This window comes from Eurypyga helias, unplaced genomic scaffold (assembly GCF_000690775.1).
Source record: "Eurypyga helias isolate BGI_N326 unplaced genomic scaffold, ASM69077v1 scaffold18901, whole genome shotgun sequence".
Taxonomy (NCBI): domain Eukaryota; kingdom Metazoa; phylum Chordata; class Aves; order Eurypygiformes; family Eurypygidae; genus Eurypyga; species Eurypyga helias.
This window is the reverse complement of record NW_010232950.1, coordinates 9,156-30,979: the sequence shown is the minus strand read 5'-3', so window position 1 is coordinate 30,979 and position 21,824 is coordinate 9,156. Positions and strand designations below refer to the sequence as shown.

The following is a 21,824-nucleotide window of genomic DNA, read 5'->3' as shown; positions in this document are numbered from 1 at the left end:
TGTGGTTTGTGAAAGAGTGGTAATCATCAGTAATTTCTGTTTGTTGAAAGAAAAAAAAAATTAAGGGATCAACTAATTTGCTTTTCCTTCCTTTGTAGATCACCAGATTAAAAATTGACAGAAACCCCTTCGCTAAAGGTTTCAGAGATTCTGGGAGAAACAGGTGAGAGGAGCTTGTTTGTTTTCCCTCACTCATCTTCTCTCCTTCCCCTGATGAGGGCACGGAGAACGTGTCTAAGGCCAAGGAAGGCGTTTTGTGGCCCTCATTAATTTTTACAGGAGAAGTTTGCTGTAGACTAGTTCTTAGAGGAATTACAAAGACTGTTTTACTTTGTCTAAACAGATGCAGTGTATAATAATGGCTTTCATGGAAAATACTTTCCAGGTTAGCCAGCTAGACTGACCGACCCTATTTCTTTTCAGAAGCTTCCTCCAGTGTTGTTCCTACCTCTGCCTGGATCCTGCAGTCCCAAACCCTGACAGAGGGTTTTAGATCTTCTTACATAACATATCTGTAAAGACAGCTTATCCCTTTCCTGTTTTACAACATTTTTTTCTTTGACTGTCGTTTTTTTTTTGCTGTCGTATATTTAATCTCCTGTTCACTGCTACCTCAGTACCCCTTCTGTTACCACTATTTTCAATGCTGTTTTCTTCTGTATATATGTTTTGCTGTTGTTTTTCTTTCTCCTGCTGGATAATTAATTTATGTATGCTAATCCCTATTGTTTTCATGTTCTACTAAGCTTTTCCATTTGTGGTTGAGAAACACAAGTAAAATATTCTTTAACCTCTCTGATAAATCATTAGTTAACTATTCCTGTATTACTGGTACGGTGCCATGGTATCCAAAGAATTAGGTAAAATAAATAAATTTGTAAAGATACTGTAGACTTTCTTTTTTTTCTTTGTTATTAAAATCAAGAACAGAGATAGAAAAATGGACAATTTCAGATTGTAAACCAGACAAATAGGTCACAGGCTAACAGTCTGCAAAATATGGAATGGTGTAGGAGAGGGGACCTAGACAATTTTGCTTGTTCTTTATTATATGTAGAACTGGCTGGAAGGCATGTTTTATATTTTAATTTTCACAGGAAATTCCAAAACTTGGAGCACAAATGCTCACTTTACATTTGAAGAAAAACTGAGTTTCTGATAGGTTTGCAGGATAAAAGTGCAAAAATGTTCTAGTTTCAAACAGTTTCTGTCTTTTTTTCTCCAGTGCCCTCAAATTGTTTCATTTTGACAGTGTCATTTAATTTTGTCAGTATTTTTATGAAAAGATTAATATTTTTATGAAAAGATTAAATATTATTTAGAAGATGTTATATTTTGATAACACAATAGTAAAACAGCAACTTTATTAAAGAAACACTTTTGTATTAGTAAAAGATGTTACATAGTTGTTAAAAAAGAATAAGAAGGTCCAAACAAAAAGTTTCAACTTTTCCTGCCATTCATGAGTGCAGCAAATCTAAATATTTCAGACCTAATATGATGTGGGTATCTTTGAAATCAGCGTGACAAAGGCTTTAAGCGTTGAATTAATTATAGAATTAGTCATCTATGGGTACGTTACGAGAACCCTAGGGTTGTAAAGCCAGGCTCTGAGCGTGCAGACCAGAGTCAAAGTCGTGTGCATCGCCCTCATTTGCTGTTGCTATGGGCACTGTAATTCAGTTTTTACTTGCATGCTCCTCGTGTGTGCGTTCGCCAGGACTGCTGCCTCATTCACGATTTGGTATGGGAAGCATTCAGCAAATGGGTGGCTGCCCCACGCTTCCCATCACCTGTTTAAACACTACGCCCTCCATGATCACAAAGAAGATGTTTTATTGACCCAGCGACTCTGTAGCTCCGCTCCTCTGTTCTCATCTTACTACAGCTATGCAAAAAGATGTTCCCGCCGTGAGTTTTAGTTCTGATACTCGAGGCATATGTGACTTTTACCCTGCTCTTCTCTCCTGCGTGGGGGAAGTAGCGTGTGTCCTGGGTACAAGATCTTCCCTGTGTTCAGGGATACAGCTGCACTGGAGGCTGGGCTTAGGAGAGGGATTGATGCAGTTCCAGGTACATGGTGGGCTAGATTAGCATGGAAGGCATTAATAAGGTCCTAGCCCAGTGAATTTGGACAGTTTCCTGAAAAGGTTGGGAATTACTGATCTTTGTAGCTCATTGATTTAAGAAAGGGCAGGAAATTGCTACACGGCTGCAGCTGTGGGGAGGGCTCAGTAAGGCTCTCTGCTGATGTAAAGAGGAATTAAAATCTTTAAGGTATTACACATCAAAGAGAGCAGCCTGAGGCTTTAGGAAGAAAAAACAGGCAAAGGTATTTGCAAGCATATATAGCAGTCAGGCGCCTGCTTCACGAGCAGTGGTCTGGCTAAGGTTGCACCGCTGTTGTCAGCTGGCAGAGGACACTCTAAGGCTCAGCTGCTCCCTTTAAAGAGGACATGTACATAGATGTGCACATAGGAGGGAGGAAAGCACTGAGGTCCAAGCTGTGTGTGGAAAGGACACCCCAAATGGGACTTTTCTTAACTGTCCTGCTGGCTCCTCTTCCCCTCGTGACTTCCTAATCTCCTCAGGATCAGCGGTCAACCTGAGTGATGACCATGATGCCCTGTAGCTTCCCACTTCAGCCAGCTGCGGTGCATCAGGTTGTAGCTGGAGAACATCCCGCTGAAAATGCAGGCCTCCTTTGGGAAAGAGGCAGGGTAATTCGAAAAAGGGGCCATTTGTGAAGCAGACAAGCGTAGCATATGTACAAGAGGTTTTCTGTATAAGGTCTTAAAAAGAAGAAGTTGTGTGGCAACAGCAGGGGCCACAGAATTTCCAAGGCTGCTCCAGGGCATCATATCCTAGCAACACTGGGATACTGAATCAAAGCCATGGTTTGAGTTTGCCAGCAAATGATGGAGAAATGGTGGGAGAAGACGAACTCTTAGGCCGCTTCTTCCCTAGGACATTTCCTTTCTGCTCTGTGTTGAGGCTTTCCCATGAAATGGAGAGGGATGTTTTTCCTTCACTCACTTCTTATTCTGATACTGTTTCACCGTTGTTTCCTGCTGCAGAAATCATGGGATTGACTGTTGTTAAAACTAGTTTCCCTTTTAAATCTTTCACTTCCTTCAACTCACAGCCTTCCTGTATGGTTCCTTATGATTGTGGTGTCCCTTCATTAGCTGAAGAGACTGCTAAAAACCTGCTGCTCTGGGACACCCCGTCATGATGAAACTGCCTGTATCCATCTGGGGGAGCGATCTTTTCACGGATCCCTTAGTGGATCTCCTTCAGTTGTTTGCGTGTTTGTCTCCCTTTTCACAGCTAACTGCCTCAGTCCTTGCGCTGGGAGAAGGAGCAGTGAGGTATTTCCGAGGGAAGGATGTGAATGGCTCAGCAGCTGGATGTTGTTTTGCCGTCTTTGAGCATTTAAACAGTGTTAACTAATGGTGTTTAGCAATCTACCCATTAGCCTTAATGGATTAGGGTTAGAAGGTTGAACCTTAATTCCCACTTAGTAGAGATTGCCTCTACGTGATTTTTGGTCCCTCTTCACTTTATCTGCAAAAGCACGTGAAGCATCTGTTAAAGTGAGACGAGAACCAGTCCTGGTAGAGGAAGGATACCTACGTAATGGAAGAAGGCAGCAGGTATTACTTTCTTTCCTGAACTTCAAGAGATGGAGAACCAGAGGTTTTGACATACGGAGCTCAGCTAGCCAAATGTTTGGGTAGAGAGGGTGCAGGTTTAATGCTGCAGAGCCTATTTTTGGACACTGAGTAAAGTTCATTTGACAGTGGGATGCTTGCGGGAGCTCCTTATCCAGGAGGAAGCCAGAAGGGACAACAGTCTGCAAACCCAGCAGGGTGAGGGAGAAAAAAAACCTAAGCTGAAGGCAAGAAACAGCACTTTTCTTTCAAATGTGGGCAGATGAGATGGATAAAAGTTGTTTGTGTTGGAAATGGTCTTTGAGCTTTTGTCTAGGGTAAGAGAGCCAGGAGGGCGCTTGGAGCCAATAGATTGGCTTCCCCGGTGAACAATGAAACGATGACCCGAATCCTGCGTGCAGGAGGAATGGCAAGGTCAGCCATATGGGATGGATTATGGAGGTGCACAGATATCTCGTACATCTTTTTTCATTTTTCAGACAATGGAACTGTTTCATTTATTGCCTATTATTAAACCTTTATAGCACTAAAAATAAAAAAATGAATGAAAAAGAGAGAGCGAATTTTGGATACCTTTTAAAGGACTGACCTTATTAAAATAAAGCTGGCAGTGAGTCCTCTTCTGATACTTTTTTACTTCCTTCATAAAGATGGTGTGAGAGGGAAGGGTTTATGGCCTGATAGACAGTTTGAAGTCAATTTTTCAGTGCAGTTCTTTCGAAGAGAAAGTGGATGCCACATGGACAATGTTCAGCACACTTGGTACCAGCAGTCCTCACCAAAACCCAGAAGAAATTGCTGAGATTTCAGAAATGCTGAAAGCAATTATTTTTTTGGTCAATATTTATTGCTGTCCCAAAATGTCTGTTCATTGGCCAGGTGGGGTTTGTTTTCCATGTTAGGGGTTGGAACACAGAGAATAGCCCTCCAGTCGACTAGGAGAACTTTACCCTTCTGTCCTGTGGTGGAGGTCTGTGATGTGGCTCTGGATATCTTGGTACCACACTAATGTCATAAACTGCTATGGGGGAGAGGGTTGTTAGAGCTCCTTGATTCCCAGCACCTCACCCTCATCTTTTTTTTTTTTTTACAAAAATAAGAATATATCACAGGGAGAAATAAAAAAAAAAAAAATTGAAAGGTTAGGGATAGAGTTGTAAAATCAGTTATGCAAAGGTGGTGTGCATTCTGAACGAAGCTGGTTTTGCACGGCTGCACGTTGTTTTTCTGCAGCACTCCATACATGGGGTGGTAGGTGTCTAGCAGGTTAGCACAAGAGCTTGCTGCCTCGTGGATATTGTCTGATGCATGGGAGAATTTCAAAGTTCATTAACACAAAGCTTAAACAAAACAAAACAAAAAAAAAAAGAAAAGAAAAGAAAAAAGAAAGGATGATCTAGTATACAGGGACCTAAATTTGTGTATAGGAGAACTGGATGAAACGTGGAGCTCTGTCACCCACATACTTAGGGAGGATGTTTTGTGATGCCTGTTCAACATGTGCACACCTTGGGGGGCGTAAAGGACTTTGATTTGGGGGAGGAAGAGGAAAGAGGAGAAAGAGGCGGCTTTAAGCCCACTGTGGATTTTGGCATCCATTCTTCAGGTACCTGTGTCTGCAGTGCTGCCCGGGGCATTACAGGGCAACCCCTCAATCCAGTGAAGCCACGGTGTTGCTGCCAGCAGTGGCAGTGTGGAAAGGGAGGGTGACAGGAGCCAAGTCCACACTGAAGTGGCTCTTCTAAACCTGCTCCCCTGGAGCAGGAGGCAGTGGATCCCTAGTGGCATCCCTCCTTTCCCAGGCATATAGGGCAGTAACAAAGCAGCTTTGCAGGCTGCTCTGGTACACTCCGTGCTGCCATTTACACTCTGTGGGCTCACAGGCACAGGGGAGTCCAAACCCTGAAAACAGTATACTATTCCTGACTCACTCTCTTATTTTTTTTCATTGTCTCCTGACTAATTCTCTGTTTTTCTTTTCTTTTAGAAGTACAGATTATATGGTACTTGTGAGATTGTATTGATCAGTACAAGTATCAATACTTGTACTGTATTGATACAGGGGAAAGAGGTAAACAGAGAGTTAGAAGCTTTGAACTGTGACTCAAGCTGAGCTGAGAAAGATGCAGGCTCCAGGCAGAGGCAGGGGCAATAGCTTTAACCTGCCTTTACTGTTTCCCTGAGCCACCTCCTCTTGGATTTTTCTGGAAAAGAGCAGAGCTTGAAGTCAGATGCTGGTGAAGAGTGGGTTTACGTGCATGGGGATCTAATGACTGAGGCAGGCCGTGTGAACACTGGGTTTAGTGAGCTGGCTTCCCTGCTTCCCCGCACGATCCGTGTGGCAGACACAGAACAGCTGGATTAGCACAGCTGGAACTTTCAGTCTGCGGTTCTGAATGTATTACGAGGTTTTACCCATCGAGGCAGGTCCTTTCAATATTGGGTCTTCTTGAACTGAAACTTGCCCAGGGCATTGTATATATATGGTGGCAAAAGGTCCTGCCTCAGTGTTTGGGCTGGGGACCGTTCATGAGGCTGCGAGAACGTACCGTTCTCTTCCTGGCTGCGTGTGTTGGGAAGCAGATGGAGTCTGAACATGTGTGGCTTTCCTCTGGGAGCGGAGGAAATCCTGGGGGTGGTACCGGCAGTTGAAGAGCTGCTTTTGCGCACAGAGCCCAGCTTAGCAGATGGGTTCGCGTTCTGCGCTGCCTTGTTGTCTCTCAGCTCCACGAGCTGGCAGAGGCCGCTGTATTAACCAAATAGTTTTGTTGTAATGTGCTCAGCGCTAGTGTGAGGCTGCTATGCAGAGATGTCTTCTGTTTCTACTTCTAACAGCTTAGCAGCTAATAAACACCATGCAACAACCTCTCTTCTAAACCTCCTCTTAAAATACAGAGTTTGGTTTGCCAACTCCAATGTATTTAAAGCATCTGAGCTTCCGGGGAGACTTTGGAAAGTTAACTGAGTGAGAGGAGGCACGTGCAGAAAGACATTTTCAGAAGCAAAAGGCAGCTCCAGTATCAGCGCAACATCTGACGAGAGGCTCTGGGGATGTTAGAGCCTTTTGCATTGAAAGGGGATATGTTCTCGCATTTGATGAAGCATCTCTAGCCATGTTCGGTCAGCACGAGGGCTATAACCTACTGCTGGAAAAGAGGCAGGGGAAGCTGAGGAATGGGCAACAGAGCAATGTGCAGCTTTCACAGAGGAGAGCTTTTCCTGGAAGAAACTCCAGGGGGTTCTCTCATAAAGAATGTGGGGGTCTTTCTCTGATAATGCACCTATGTCCTCACTGAGCCTGTGGATTTAGAGACTTACAGCCAGCATTCTGTGGCGAAACAGAATAGTTTTGAGATCCTGGCCCTTCAGAAGGAAAAGTTCTCACTTGATTTTTAGCTTTTTCTTTTTGGTGCTGTCTTTGCGACGAGTTAGGGACCCAAAGCAGAGATTACCCTGATCTTTTATAAAGAACCTTTTATATATTTCTAGTTGAAGTCCAAACCAAAGGAGATTCTGTTTTGCACAGAATCATAGAATGATTTGTGTTGGAAGGAACCTTAAGGATAATCTAACTCCAATCCCCTTGCCATGGGCAGGGACACCTTCCACTAGACCAGGATGGCTTCCCGTAGCACTTCAAGGCAATGTACAGAACTAGGAGGTGGTGGGGAAAGACAATTCACAAAATTTCTCTGATTCTGAAGGCTGAATCCCAGACCTCCCTTGTTTGCATCACAGCTTTTATCCACAGTGTGTGGAAGCCTGCTTTACGCTGAAACATGCCTTGAGGAGCTGACAATCATGTGACCCCTGCAAAACAGACAGAAAGTTCGGGATACTTGTTAAAAATAAATAAAGAAAAAGGCACTAGGAGACTGTTAGGAGCTTTTGAAATCCTGGGCTGGGGAAATATCATTTTAACCTAGTGGCTAGCACCTGTGCGGTAAGGCTCACTTGAGAAATCCACAGATGCCAAGGTGACCTTTCAGTGGCCGCTGGCAGCCTGTCAAGCGAGATCAGAGGCCTCTTTCCCCCGGCACCAATACCCTTGCCAGCTGATTGACATTCTTCTCTCCTTGTTTTATTTTCATGACACAGGACAGGGCTGGAGGCCATTATGGAGACCTATGCCTTCTGGAGGCCCCCCGTGCGCACTCTCACCTTCGAAGACTTCACTACCATGCAGAAGCAGCAAGGTGAGTGTGCAAAGGGCATGCAACGAGCTGTGGAAAGAGCAGGAGAAGGAGGTGTAAGAGTGGCAACGCACCCTGCTGTGTGTGCGGCAGCCGGGGAGGGTTCATGTCCCTCGTTGAGCTCTTGGCTGCTGTGAAGAGACACTGAGCAGGTAGATGGAAACAGTGCATGGGCTGTGCATTATGAGGTGCAGTGCAGCCACTTCATCTCCCTCGTGTCTCCAGTGCTCCTAAGACCAACAAGAAGGAGCAGGAAGGAGTGCAGGTTTGGGAGAACTACTCAAGTGCACCACATGAGTTAAGCGTGGAGAGAATACAGAGAGACCGAGGAAACACTCCGACACGTCAGACACATTGTTCACCACCTGCAGCTAGTTTGCCATTTGTGTGGCAACGTGAGGGGAAGGGGTGGGTGTCCTCTGAATGCTTTAGGAGACCAGAAATGTGCCTCCCCGCCAGGATCATACTGCCTTGATTTCAAAACCAAGTGGCCTTACTGGAGAGTCTTTGTGAGTTGGAGACTGGGAAGAATTATTGGGTAGGCAAAGTGTTTTCTGCTTGTTCATGCTGTGTCTTTTCATAGCTTCTGCCCTTTACATCTCTCATTTGTTAAGTAGGGCTTTCATCTCCAGTTTCAGGCTGTGTTACTTCTTTTTTTTTTTTTCCTACTGATAGGACTTCCCCATTCATTTCACTGCAGCTATTTCTAGTTAAAAACACAGCAATCACTGGGAAGAGAGGTATAAGGTCAAACTGGTAGTCTTTTTTTTTTTTTTAAATTCCAATATAAATTCAAGGAAAGAAACAATCCAAAGTCCTGTTCAAATGTGACACCTGTGAAGTTGAATGATCAAAACCAAATGCATACCCTGAGTAGCAGATTCTCCAGGCTTTCACATTTGAGCTTGATATTGCTCCAAAACTTCCCTCTAGACCTCAAATCCATCTGGGGATGGTGTGGTCTCTTCCAGAGGGAGGGCACCAGCAGTGACTGCCGGGGCTGCCCATCGCTGGGCAGGAGAGGTTTTATACAAGCTCAGGGATGTGTACTGAGGAGGACTCACAGGGAGGCGTGTGGTCAGTGATAGGTTAAAAAAAGCATTCAGGAGCGTTTTCATCACCCACCTAAATAGAAACATAACAGCCTCTCCTCCTGGTCATGGTCACTGAAGCTGTTTCCCTCCCCTGTTTCACCCCCTTTTCGGGCTTGCACACCTCCCCTCCCCTCCCATTAGTTATCAGATAACATCCTAGTGGCAAGTCCAGCTATTGCTTACATGGTAAAGTAATATTAGGAAAGGAAAATATTTAATGTATTTTTAGCTTGTTTTAATATAGTTTGGCAGCTGAAAAACCAGGAAGCAAGCCAGTACCCTGTGACCAGCCATCTCTGTGCAGACCACCACCACTGCACCACAGAACACCAGGTTTAAGGCAGCCCTTAACTAAAGCTGTGTCCATAGGTCAGTCTCAAAACTTAAAACTCGCTACAAAACAGTGCTCTCGAGCTCTGCATTTAGTCATGCAAAACAACCTCAGTAATACATCAGGAATATTCCCTCCATCACAGTGCTCAGCTCTTCATTGCCTGTCATAACAAGCTGACCCCTGGTTTCAGTGATAGGTGCAAAGCCAAGGTACAAACATGCTATTTTAATTTCTTGCTGCTGGGACAGCCTGCAAGGGCCAGCACAAATATGCTGGTCTGGAGGCCTTGGAATTGCTGGCAAGAAGAACAAGAAATGCTGAGGTGGCTTTAAGCCACGTGTGATTCTTCGTTCCAAACCTAAGATGACCAGGATGTTCAGTGCACATACCTCTTCATCTGCTTGCTTTCAAGAACATGCACTGTGTGTCAGATGAGTAAATCGCTGGTGTTTTAACAGCTGACTTCAGCATCAGCTATTGTCCCTCAGATCCTCTGAGCTTTAGCCAGTCTTTAAGAGACTTTCCTGGGACTCCCTCCCACCTGAAGCTTCGGTGCTCTGAGCTGCATGCTCTTATCTCATACCCCTGTGTATTTATGAATTCTCAGGGTATTATTTTAATAAACAGACACTTTAATTCTAGGTCATGCTGTTGTCTCCAAAGCTGGGTGAACATGTGGCATTTCTGGATAAACATTTGAAGAATTGCAAGCCTCCATTTTATCCCTTGAATTTTTAGTTGGGAACTGGGGTTACAGGCTGGTTTTGGGACTGGATGTGTCCACTGCGGCTTAAGAGGAGTGCTAGGTTTGTCTGCACTATGGATTGCTGTGGATTCTTAGCTTTTCTTTTGTCACATGATAGTTTTTCCATGACATAAAAGGGTTATCTGCCTTCTCCAAAACTGTTTTGTCAAACAAATCCAACTGAATTATTTGGTTAAGTTAGAGATTTGACGGATAGAAATAACTATATAGGTGTGACGGAATTTTGGAGAGAATTTAACTTACTGCCACATGTGCCAACTTGGAAAATTTGATATTAACATGTATTGAGAAATGAGCAGCTGACTGATCTTAAAGCTGACGTGATAAATGTGAAAATACCATCCAGTAAGGACAGTCCCAGTGTTGCTCTGCAGAAACTGGTGCCAGTACTAACATGTCCAGAACTAAATGAAACAGTGCCGTTGCTAAAAGTTAAAATATCTCATAAAGACTGCAAAGTGGTCAGTAATGATGGAGACAAAGGTATGAAGAGCCATAGAGATTACTTGGTAACTAGCATGCATTCAAACAAAGCATGGCTTTTAGTCCAGACAGATACAATATGTCATGTGTCTAGGTACAAAACGTGCGACATGCATACACATCGACTGCTGGAAAGTGTTGGCACTGACAAGAACTTGGAGGACTCAGTGGATAAGCCACTGCACATGCAAGGGACAGCGTATATAATACTGTGATAGAGACATGCAATCTCTGGTGTAGAAAACAAATAGCGGTAAGCAGTGAGGAGACAATTTCCCAGCTGCAAACGGACATTACAATATAGTCTTCTACTGTATGCATTTTTAAAGGGTGGAAAGAGATTGAAGAGGATTCAGGAAAAAAATGAAGAGTGATTTGTTTGCTGGAGAAGATGCCTGTATTCAAGTACTGAATAGATGCAGCCTCTACTCTCTTGCAGAAAGAGTACTTGGTAGCTTTATGTCAACCATCCTCAATAGACTCTTGTGACTGCTGTTTCCATCTCTTTATGACACAAGTGTGTAAACATGCTTCATTACGGTAGCTCTGATTTTTCTACTCTAACTGAATATTCATCCCTTTTTGTGGGATGTTATGAGATAAGGAGAAATTCCCCTCATTCGCCTTCTCCATACTATTAATTTTTTAAACATTCTTATGTCCCTCTTCTGCACTTCTCACAGTGAATACTGCCAGTCATTTATTTTCTCTTCAAGCGGGAAGTTTTCCAGGCCTTTAATCGTTTCTTTAAAAACAAGTCTGCACGGAGTATTCCAGATGCATCCACATGATACAATTATCTAAATGTATTATAATTTTTTCCACATTATCCTTTCTCCCATTCAATGTGCATCCTAGTGCTTTGCTCATTTGTTTGGCCCAAGCTGTAGCTTGAGCAAGGGCCACAGTGACACACCAAATTGATACTCGGCACGCTGGATGCAGCTGTTTCATACAGAGATTAAATAACTTTCTAATCTACACAATGATAGGTTTCAGCTGCCACACAAACTGAAGAGCTTGATATCACGACCAGTCACACAGATGCCTGGTGTGGCTGACTCTAGCGGTCCATGAGCTTTATTTGTGTATGTTACCGCTGAAGTGAAGTGCATCAGTAAGTGCCTGCAGGTCTGTGATCTGAGTGGTCACCATATTGTCCTGCCAAGGAGAAGAACATTCCATTTCTGTCAGTGAAGCCCTCTGATCTGGGTACAAAACCTCTATTTTGGAGCACACAGTCCAAAAATCATTGTAGCTTTACAAGGGCAAGCACCATGTTTGACACAATCACCGCAGATCTGAAGCCAGTATGAAAAAAACAGTCACCTCGAACAAAAAATTTGCAAAAAATGTTCAGAAAACAGCAGTCCAAGAGAGGCTGACCTTCTGTCAGATGTCAGAATGATGTCACCCTCTCTATAGTCTGCTTATTACTAGGGAAAAAGGGGTCTTGGGATTATTGAATGCACATGGCAATGAGATGTGGGGAAAGCCAAGAATCTATTAAAGTCTTTAATTGGAATATATTTTCAAAATTCAGATTGAACCTCATCCAGATTCTCATTATTAAAAATATGTGGCTCAATTTCTTGATTTTAACAGGGAACATTAAAAAAAAAAAAAAAGAATAAAAAGGTTGGTGGGTGGAAAATAAGAGTTCCAGTAACTCTGGATTGTGTCACTTTCCAAAAGTAAAAAGAGCCATTGCTGGCTCCTATGTGATATACAGTTTCTCACAGCACATTTTGATGAGCAGATTGCTATCAGTGACTGTAAGTTTTGCCAGGACATAAAGACCAGAAAGACACTGTGACAATGCTAGAATAGTGATCAGTATCTGATCCTTCCTATAAAAGCTGATGACTTATGCAAGAAGTAAAATCGAAAGTACCAGGAGAGCTGGTAAAAGAATTGCATCCTAAGCAGAATTTTAGGACCAGTATGAGAGTTACACAGCAGCATGTTGACAGGTTTGCAGCACATCCACTTTTACTTCACTATTAAATTACTGCTTTGATACATGCCCACCAAGTCCACAAGAGCTAAACATCTTAGCTTTGACTGGTGTCAAAAGTCAGCTTTCCTTTCAAATGGGATTTCTTCGCTCTAATAAATGCCTTTGCTGAGGACTCTACCAATTGTTTTCAGTAGATGCAACCCATTCTCCACTGACTTGAGCATCTCCATTGATTTTGCACTGGAGACCTGAGGTAGAGAGGTCACCTATTAGGGAGTCTGTAAAATCTTCATTAATGGTTTTTGAGATTAGCATCGGAAGCTTGAAGTTTGAAACAGTACCGGAGGCAGAGGGGTGTGCTCCTCACCAGTAAGACAGCTGTTGCTGTCTCTGGTAGCAGCAGCTATGCTCCTATCTCCAGAGCAATGCTTGTGCAAACTGGTGATTGGGTGCAGCTCCTACCATCTTCCTCTGAGAGGGAACATCGTGATGCTGCAGTCTTGTGTTGGCAAGGATATACACACAAGGCTCCCTCTCTTCTCTGTGGAAGAGGTTCAATCTGCTCATTTACTGCTGGAAAGGAACAATGTTTTCTTGTAGTAGTGATGAGTCCAGATAGATCTTAAGGCTGCATGACATATCAGTACATGGGAGACAGATAGCCTGAGCTGAGGTGTTGCTGCTTTTCCAGCTCCCCTGTCTGTAAACGTTTCCGTTTTCGGCAGGCATCACCTCTGTCTTGCCAAAGTTTGTTTGTATTGCTTGTTACTCATTTCTTCTTTGCTAGGCACTTCTCCATGCCAGGTGTGGTGCTCAGAGAGCTGCCCTGATTGCACCCATCTGAAAACAATATCATGAATGCATAAATGTATATTGGTGTCAAGTAGAGGGAAGACTGAGCCCTCCAGAACATCATCTGAGGGCGTCAGAGATGCCATGCGGCAGAAAGAAGCAAGTAACTGTTAAATTTTTGGCTTTATCTGAGATACCAGATCCCCCAGCTAACGTCTCCCAAAAGAGCAAAGCTGCTGATGTCAAAGAAGGTGGAACCATCTACTAATACATCTGCTTGGCTGCTTGCCTGCCGATGGCAGCCATTGCTTCTCTCAGCTATGCCACCAGGATAATCTGGATGCTGCTTCCCTTTCAAAATCAATTGTGAACGGTCTAGGCTATTGGCAGAGGTCAGATATCTGGGTTTGGTCTCAATTACCTTCTTGATTCTTTTGACCTTGAAGAGGAGATTGGAAACAGAGGAGTTGTTGCCAGAGTTACTGGGATCAAGAACTGGTTTCTGCTGCATACTTCAAATGGTTAGTAGATTGCCTCATCTAAACGAAGCAACGGGGAACAAACTGTTCCAGCTTCTTCTTGGTTGAGCTGCAGAGACTTTATCTTTAGGGAAGGGGCATTTTTGGTGCTTCGCGGTCTCATCTTTCACAGTGAAAAGCTAAAACATCCTCCCAGATACAACACGAGGGGCTGAGTGTCTGTGTCTGTACCACTCCCTGAAGACCTGAGAGGAGCCCGAAGTGCTCTGCTACTTCAGGGAGGTGTCTACCCTGAAGTCGCATTACTGCAGCCTAAATCTCTGTTACCTCATGGGTGGTGATCAGATTTCACATGGATGAATGGAAGGGGGCAATTATACTTTGAAGATTTGCACAATTTCCTCAGAGCAGCACATTGTTTTGTCACGAGGAGAAAGTGGCGTGTGCTTTGAGTTTGCCACAATATTGAGACATTTTTCCTCAGTTCAGACATTTTGAACCACAGTGCCTCTGGGGTTTTATAGTTGTTTATTGTATTTTTTAAAATAATCTGTTATGCTGGAGCTCCCAGGCCTGTGTTGGCCCAAAGCAGACTTTATCAAGAATGACAAGAGAGGTTTGCAATTCAGTTTACTTTAGTTACCACCCAAAAAATAACCATGATTTCACTTAATCTCATGTGCAAAATTTCAGCTGTTTCTGTTGTGTCTTTCTGAAAATTTTGTTCCACAGGGGGTCCTTTTTTTACATCCAGTTTTCATTCAGTGTCATCTCCTGGGGTAGCTTTTGTTACATGACCCCCTTGCCAATGTTTGTGCCCGGCTGATGGTTGTACATGTGAAGGACAGTGCAAAATTATCACTGATGAGCAATTTTCTCCACCAAATTGGGGTGCTCATCATCCTCCAAGTCTGACTTTATTTGACCTGTCTGTACTTAAGGAGGGAAACAGGAGACATTTCTGTAGGAGCTGATGTACAGCTCACGGAAGTGTTGTGTATGCTGCATTACACCACTCTGCACACAAGATAGAAAATCACTTCCAACGACCCTTCTCCTGAGACAGCGTGGAGGTGGCCCAAGGATACCATGTGTTTATATGAGGAGCAGAAACCTCCTATTAAAGACAGCCTGGTGCGGGCTGGGAAGGACATGTTGTCTCTTTCGGGGATGATCTCTTGGTGCTCTGGATACAGATGGGAACGGAAATCAGATGTCCCGAATTGTACTTTTTGTCTGCATTAGAAAAAAGGGTTGTTTTTTACTGTTACATCTTGAAAATATTTTATCTTGGAGGATGACTGAGGCAAGTTTTATCTCTAACTTTCTGACTGCTCAGTTTGTGTTGCAGAAATCTGTAAGAGCTAAAGGGACGTAAAGTATTATTCTGAGTTGTTCTAGATTTACCAGCAATTCCAGTGATTCTTGTAATTTGAGGCAAACTTATAAAAAAGAACCGACTCTATAATTTACTAACCTTAAATAAAATTCCCTTTCATTCCTCACTTTTGTACCATACAGTACATAATTTCACCCTTAAATCTATTGCTGTAACCATCTTTTTCTTGTGCTCTGTGAGCTCTGTCTCAAAGAACTGCAAAGCACTCTTTATGTTTCCCCCACCAACCCAACAACTTGGCATGCAGTTAGATTCTGGGTCTCATTTGGGCCTTTTAAAGATTTTACCAGCAGATTCATAATTTGATAATTGGCCAAGGGGTCTAGTGAGAAAACAGTCAGCTACACTCCATAAAGACAGAAATGGCTCTCATTCCCATGGAAGAAGGAAGTTTTCATTCCTAGAACAGGGAAAGAATGAAGAAGAAAATTCAGCATGTGACAGACCAGTGTCCCTACCCTTATTGGTGAGAGGAGGATGAGGCATCAAAGCTGTTTAGTTTTCCAAGGTGGTGAGGGAAATCAGAGGAGTAGTGGTGGTGCAAGAAGGATGTGATGAAGAACCTTTCAGTCCTTCTGAAGGTTGTAGGTTTGAGTTTTTGGAAAACTAGGAATGGGAAGAGAGACCTGGGGTTGTCAGTTATACTTGGAAGACAAAAGTCATCACGATATGTGGGAGCAGAAGTGTCACCTGAATTTGTGGCATTTAGATGCCTGGAGATGCAAGTAAGCATGGGCAGGATTGGGTTTTGAATCCAGGCTCGTTCTAGGCCTGGCCCTTAGAGGACATGGGATCAGATGCTTACAGTGGCACTCTCTGGCCTCATAACAGTCAGACCACCTAGCAACCTTCACAAACCCTCCCTTGTAACTCTCACATTTCCACATTGGGCAAGTACTTCATTTTTGTTCCGTGACCAAAGGTACAGTAACTTGGAAGACAAGGAGTAAGTTTCATAAACCTTACTTTGGGTGTCTGTGTGTGCATGTGCACAAAACAGGAAAGGGATTTTACCCTTCTGTTATTTGTTTTCCTGGATGCATGCCATCACTTTTGTTTACTGTTGTGTCCAAGGGTAGAATATTGCAAAAATCTGTGAAGGGTTGGTCGTTCCCATGCTTTAGAAAATCCCTTTACATATGTGTCCAAGTCTGCAGAGCCTTCACAAAACCCAGACCTTTCAGGAATGACTTAGAGTATGTCTGCACGGACAGGCTCCTCTGTCTGTGCTCCACGCTGGCCAGACACATGCCAGCTCCCGGCCAGCTCCATTTGGAAGGCTGGAGAGCTGCGTTAGCATGGCTCTGTGCCCAAGTGAATATAAACTGCCTCTCAGGAGGGCTTATTAGCTGAAGCAAAGCACCAGGAGGAGAGCCATGAAGTAGATGAACGACCAGTGGCCACAGCCCCTCTTTCCCACACCCTCAGGTGCTGGGACACAGGTCTGTCATATGGTGAAGATGCTGATGTTTTGGGTGTGTGTCAGAAGAGGGGCTGTGGCTCCTCTAGGAGAGTGACCAGCAAGGCTGTGCACCAATCACTCCCAAGCATCTGGCCTTCCTGCTGGGTCCTGCTCACAACTGAAAGTGGGAGAAAGTGTCTGGGCTAAGGCTGAGTACAGCCTCTGAGCTGTAGGCTGGTCATGGGGAACCTGCAGCCTGTGTCTGTGGCCACGATAAGCTGAACTAGCTTGTAGGTGCTCAAAGAAGAACAACTTCATGCTGACTGACACATCAAAACACAAAATCTTATGACAAATCACCGTAAGCAAAGTTCCCATCGGACCCTCCAGCCTGTGTCTGTGGCCACGATAAGCTGAACTAGCTTGTAGGTGCTCAAAGAAGAACTGACACATCAAAATGCAAAATCTTATGACAAATCACCGTAAGCAAAGTTCCCATCCTTTTTAGAAAGTCAAGGCACAAGCTCTGAAGACCATCAGCCATGCCTGTTCTCAGTGAGATGGTAAATACCAGGTTGCCACTCTCTGAGCCCAACCACACCAAGAGCTGGATGCTACTCATGTGGTCAGATAACGGCAGAGGTCAAGTCGTCCAAACTACTCTAAAGCTCTTGCCTGTAGTTGTGTGATGAGACTCTAACAGTGGCACGGGGCATGGCCCTCATGTTCAGATCTCTTGTGCTGACTGCAGCTTCAGCTTGCTTTTGCTTTCCACCTCTGCACTCAGCAAGGGCTTCAAGGACTGAGGGGTTTGTACGGAGGCACTGCAGGTGCTGGTAGCAACCAATGCCTGGGAACATTAGCAAGGAACACACGCTGCGGTTGAGTCCAAAGTGTGATTTATGTGCACATTTCAGATAAAGGAGGTTGGGATAAGTTGTGGGTCAACTGACTAATGTGGTGTCATTTATAAGAGAGATCCCAGAAATTTTTCCATACACAATTGCTTCAGGCTCCCTTGGCACTGATGCTCTCCCCCCTACTTCCCTGTTGCCAGAAAGCTCCCTTGGCTAGCACTGGTTGCTGGAAGATGTGTTTTCCATCTACACTGCAGTGTTAGAAGTTCTCTACGTTACCTGCTCTGTGTGGAAGAGGACGCCTTTGCCTTTCAGGCACTCTGGCATGCTGAATGCTTCAAGAATACCGTAGACCCTCATTTTATGACCCTTCATACCTGTGGACTGGGTATGTTTGGGTTTGCAGTTTACCCTGAAATTGTTCTTAACACAAGATCAGTATAGGTAAAAGCAAAACCAAGTGTCTATTGGGAACATAGAGACAGCACCATTACCAAAGCTTAGAAGGACACAGATGGCAGGAAGGAAAGACCCGTCATAAGCTGCTTCAATATTAATGGCAGTTCTTGTCCGTATCAGATGAGAAGTTGTGGTTTCTTCCCTAATCCTTGTGGGCAGGTATTTGATACTGGTGCACAGCTGGCATTTCTATACGGTGTTCACAAGAGGGAATGCTGGCATGAGGAAGAAGGTTTGCCTTTACATCCCACCCTCTCCACAGGGTTTCCCTGCCTTCCACCATGATTTCATGCTTCTTTTTCCCACCTCCCTTCTCTACCAAAGATTTCTTATTTCTTGGTCCAGTTTGTATTTTTAGACCTTTCATGCACAAGATCATTCTTCACTCCTCTTTGGAAATGCTCTGTCCCTTTGATAAGGTCAAATTAGTTATCACTTGCATGCTCAGGCAGAGAGCAGGCTCCTTTCAGAGGTTGGCTAAGGCCTGGACATAATGGCAGGACATTGTGAGGATGGACACCTTCATCTGCCGTGCAGGGCAGGGTTCAGATACAGAAGAGGGGCACCTGAAGTTATGAACCCTGCATTTTATACAAATGTGACTTGCTAATTGCACATGCTTAGGGCTGATGTATGTAGGGCCAGAAATGATCTTCAGAAAACTGCACACAATAGCAATTAATCCCTCTGGAATCATGGTAAGAGTGGAGGTGAGAGATACTGGGACATTCATGGTAAATAAATGCTGTAGATGCTGGCAATTATTTCTGGGGCAATAGCGAGTAGAGAAAAGGAATAGAGGAAGATTACTGAGGGATTCATTTTGTTCTTCCCTAAATGTGGTTTCGCTTGACTTAAACCAGACATAAACATAGCCTTGTGTATCAGTTTAACTAGATTGGTTTGTATCCATGCCTTCCATTAAAACGACATACACATCTGTGTATCTGAGATTGTTGTGTGGTGTGGATATACTTGCTGGGCTTGCTGCCATCTCTAGGGGTATTTGGCTGACTTTGTAACAGCTACAGTCCAATTTATAACTTCACAAAAGTCCAGGTTGTGTTTGGCCCATACTTAGTGCTGCCAGCAAAGATGGATCGTTCAGAGCGGAGTAGAGCTGTCTGCCTTCTGAAGAGGGTAAGCTGAGATGGGCTTTGCTTTGACTTGTTTCCCATTCCACTTAAAGGTTTAAAGATGATTCTGCAAACGGTCAGGACCTTCAGGCTTCAGAATTGTGGTGTGTCCTGTACTTATGGTTGTCATTTGCAGCAAAGCTTTCTTGAAAGACACATGTCAGGTCTGGCATTTGCTCCCATTGATAGAACTCTCACCTCCTCAATATTTTAAAGTTATGGAGAAAAAGAAAAACATATTTTTGCTTTTTTTCTTAATTACTGTGTTTTCATTTGAGGGTTTTTCAGTTGGCCAGCAAATAGGGAAAATTGAGAGCGGAATCTCTTTAGTCCTTCATTTGGGGTAACCTGAAATGTACAATTCAGTGTTTCAGTTTTGAAACCATTAAGAATACCTTCTAATTGTTAATCAGAGATCCCTACTTACTCTCTGTGGAGACAAAGCTTCAGCTGTGGGTATCAACTCCATTGTAACTCCTTAGCAGATGTTTAAATCCTAAAGTTAGAGGTAACTGGTGTGCGTGCTCTTCTCCTGCATAGTTTTAAAAGGTTAACTATGGGGTAAAGGATGACTGAAATGAAGACATTGTAGTTAATAATTTATTCTACATATTTTATTTCAAACAGATCATTAAATGCTCATACATCTATACATATGTATTTTTACTTATTCTCCAGACACTGCCAGCAAGTAAGTCACCATCTGAAGTTTGTTCATGAAATATGTGGTGTAAAGATTTAAGTGTGGAATTACTGCGGGTTCAATACATCTCACTCTGTGCTGTATTTGTTTTGTGATTATGTGGCCTCTGTATTTTGAGCTTTGATAGATAACTTCTGATACATGAACTCAGCTGTCTGCCTGCCTCTCTTCTGCAGGCTGAACAACCCCGACTCTCTCAGCCTGTCCCCCTAGGAGAGGTGTTCCTTCCTTCTGATCCTTTTTGTGTCCCTCCTCTGAATTCACTCCAACAGGTCCATGTCTTTCCTGTACTGAGATACAACCTCATTTACATTCTCACCATCACATACTGACACAGAACCTGTCTTTCTATGGCATCTCTTAACTATTAGCATAACTTATTTTCTTTTCATCAAGCAGCGCTGCATTCAGTTCCTTCCCCATTTTGAAGCAGACTTAGACTGGTCCCTAAATCCTCTTTTTTTTTTTTCCTACAAGGTGACACAGGAGAAAGTTGTCCCTTACTTTTGATCCTCAATGTGCAATCTCTACCTTGGTTGAATTTCAGCTGTCCACTCTAATGTCCTCTTTTCCAGTCCCTTTGCCTCTCACCTGTCACCCTCTAGCCCGTCCAAGGTGCTGTCTCACCAGTTGTCTTCCTAGTTCTTCTGGTTCTACTTATTCCCTGCTCAAATCTCTGCACCGTCACCTCTTTGCTTCCTTTACAAGAGTCTTCAGTGTTGGTTGCCCTAATGCAGAAATGGGATGTCATGCAAAGGCAATCATTCAAATGAAAGAAAAAAAATGTTTCATGCTTCATTCCCTTAAGGACAGAACTGATTTTCCTGGTTGACCAAGGAAGTTTCCTCTAAATCAGAATCTTGCCTCTAAATAATCTCTTTTCAAGCTCAAAACTGTGCCATCAGCTTCTTCCTATCACTTACTCTCAATTTGTTACTGTTCTTGGTGGCAATTTGCTGTATTGTTTTCCCGGGTCAGAACACGTGAGCATCCCTGCTGTGTAAAATAATAAATTCTATCATACGTAGCATAAATAATGTATAATACATTGATACTTCTGACATGCGTATATATCAATATTTTGTTAACACCAGTGATACAACATATGGAATCCCTTTTAAAGCTGAAGAACACGATTGAAAATCCTGACACATCCCCGTTCTCTGCTCGATGGAACAGGCTATATCTTGAGACCGTGTCCCTTCATTTTAGTGTCACTTCTGCCTTAAATCAGCACCGCTGCACCATGAGCCATCCGAAATAAAATGTGGAACCGTGCCGAAGCCCAACGTGCTTTCAACCGCTTCCCACCACAAGCCCCTTGAGCGGATGATAAAGCATGTTTGTAGCGGGGCCATGGAGCCCACTGCCTGGTGGTCTTCCTGCAGACCAGGAGAGGGAAACAATGCTTTTTCTTTTTAAAAAAAGGACTAGATAAACATGCCTGGAAATGGCAGATCTCTTGACTGGTGGAGCGGTGCTTCCTTGCAGCTTTTCCTACTGCCTTTGATTTCTCTGCGGCATGCTTGCTTCCCTCTTCTATTTTAAAAAGGAAGAAAATCTCCACTGAAAATCAAAATCATAACAAAAAAGCAGCAGGAAAGACCAAAGGATGCTATTAATAAAGTGAGGGATCTTGCCAAGAAAGGCTGAGTTTTCCAGCAGCCATTTTACCACCCTTGTTTCTTTATTAAATTAAGCTGTTTTTTAATGAGACTGTCTTGTTTTGCAGATGTGGTCCCGGGCTCTGAACATCTCCCCATGTGTTTTGTTTTGCAGGAGGCAGCACAGGCACCTCCCCAACCACCTCCAGCACGGGAACCCCATCGCCCTCTGCTTCCTCTCACCTTCTCTCTCCATCCTGCTCCCCTCCAGCCTTTCATCTGGCCCCCAACACTTTCAACGTTGGCTGCCGGGAGAGCCAGCTTTGCAACCTCAACCTGTCTGATTATCCCCCGTGTGCCAGAAGCAACATGGCCGCCTTGCAGAGCTACCCAGGGCTGAGCGACGGCGGCTACAACCGGCTGCAGAGTGGCACCGCTTCCGCCTCACAGCCCTCTGAAACCTTCATGCCTCAGAGGACTCCATCCTTG

General features: G+C 43.9%; 1 protein-coding gene across 1 annotated transcript in view; it reads left to right on the top strand.

The window, feature by feature from the left end:
• Nucleotides 1-21,824, top strand: part of TBX15 (T-box 15) — a 28,040-nt gene that overhangs the window by 5,727 nt on the left and 489 nt on the right. Inside the window, exons 4-6 of the mRNA XM_010161582.1 lie at nucleotides 99-163; nucleotides 7,773-7,870; nucleotides 21,511-21,819. Coding sequence (XP_010159884.1) covers nucleotides 99-163; nucleotides 7,773-7,870; nucleotides 21,511-21,819 — 472 coding nt within the window. The remainder of the gene's footprint in view (nucleotides 1-98; nucleotides 164-7,772; nucleotides 7,871-21,510; nucleotides 21,820-21,824) is intronic.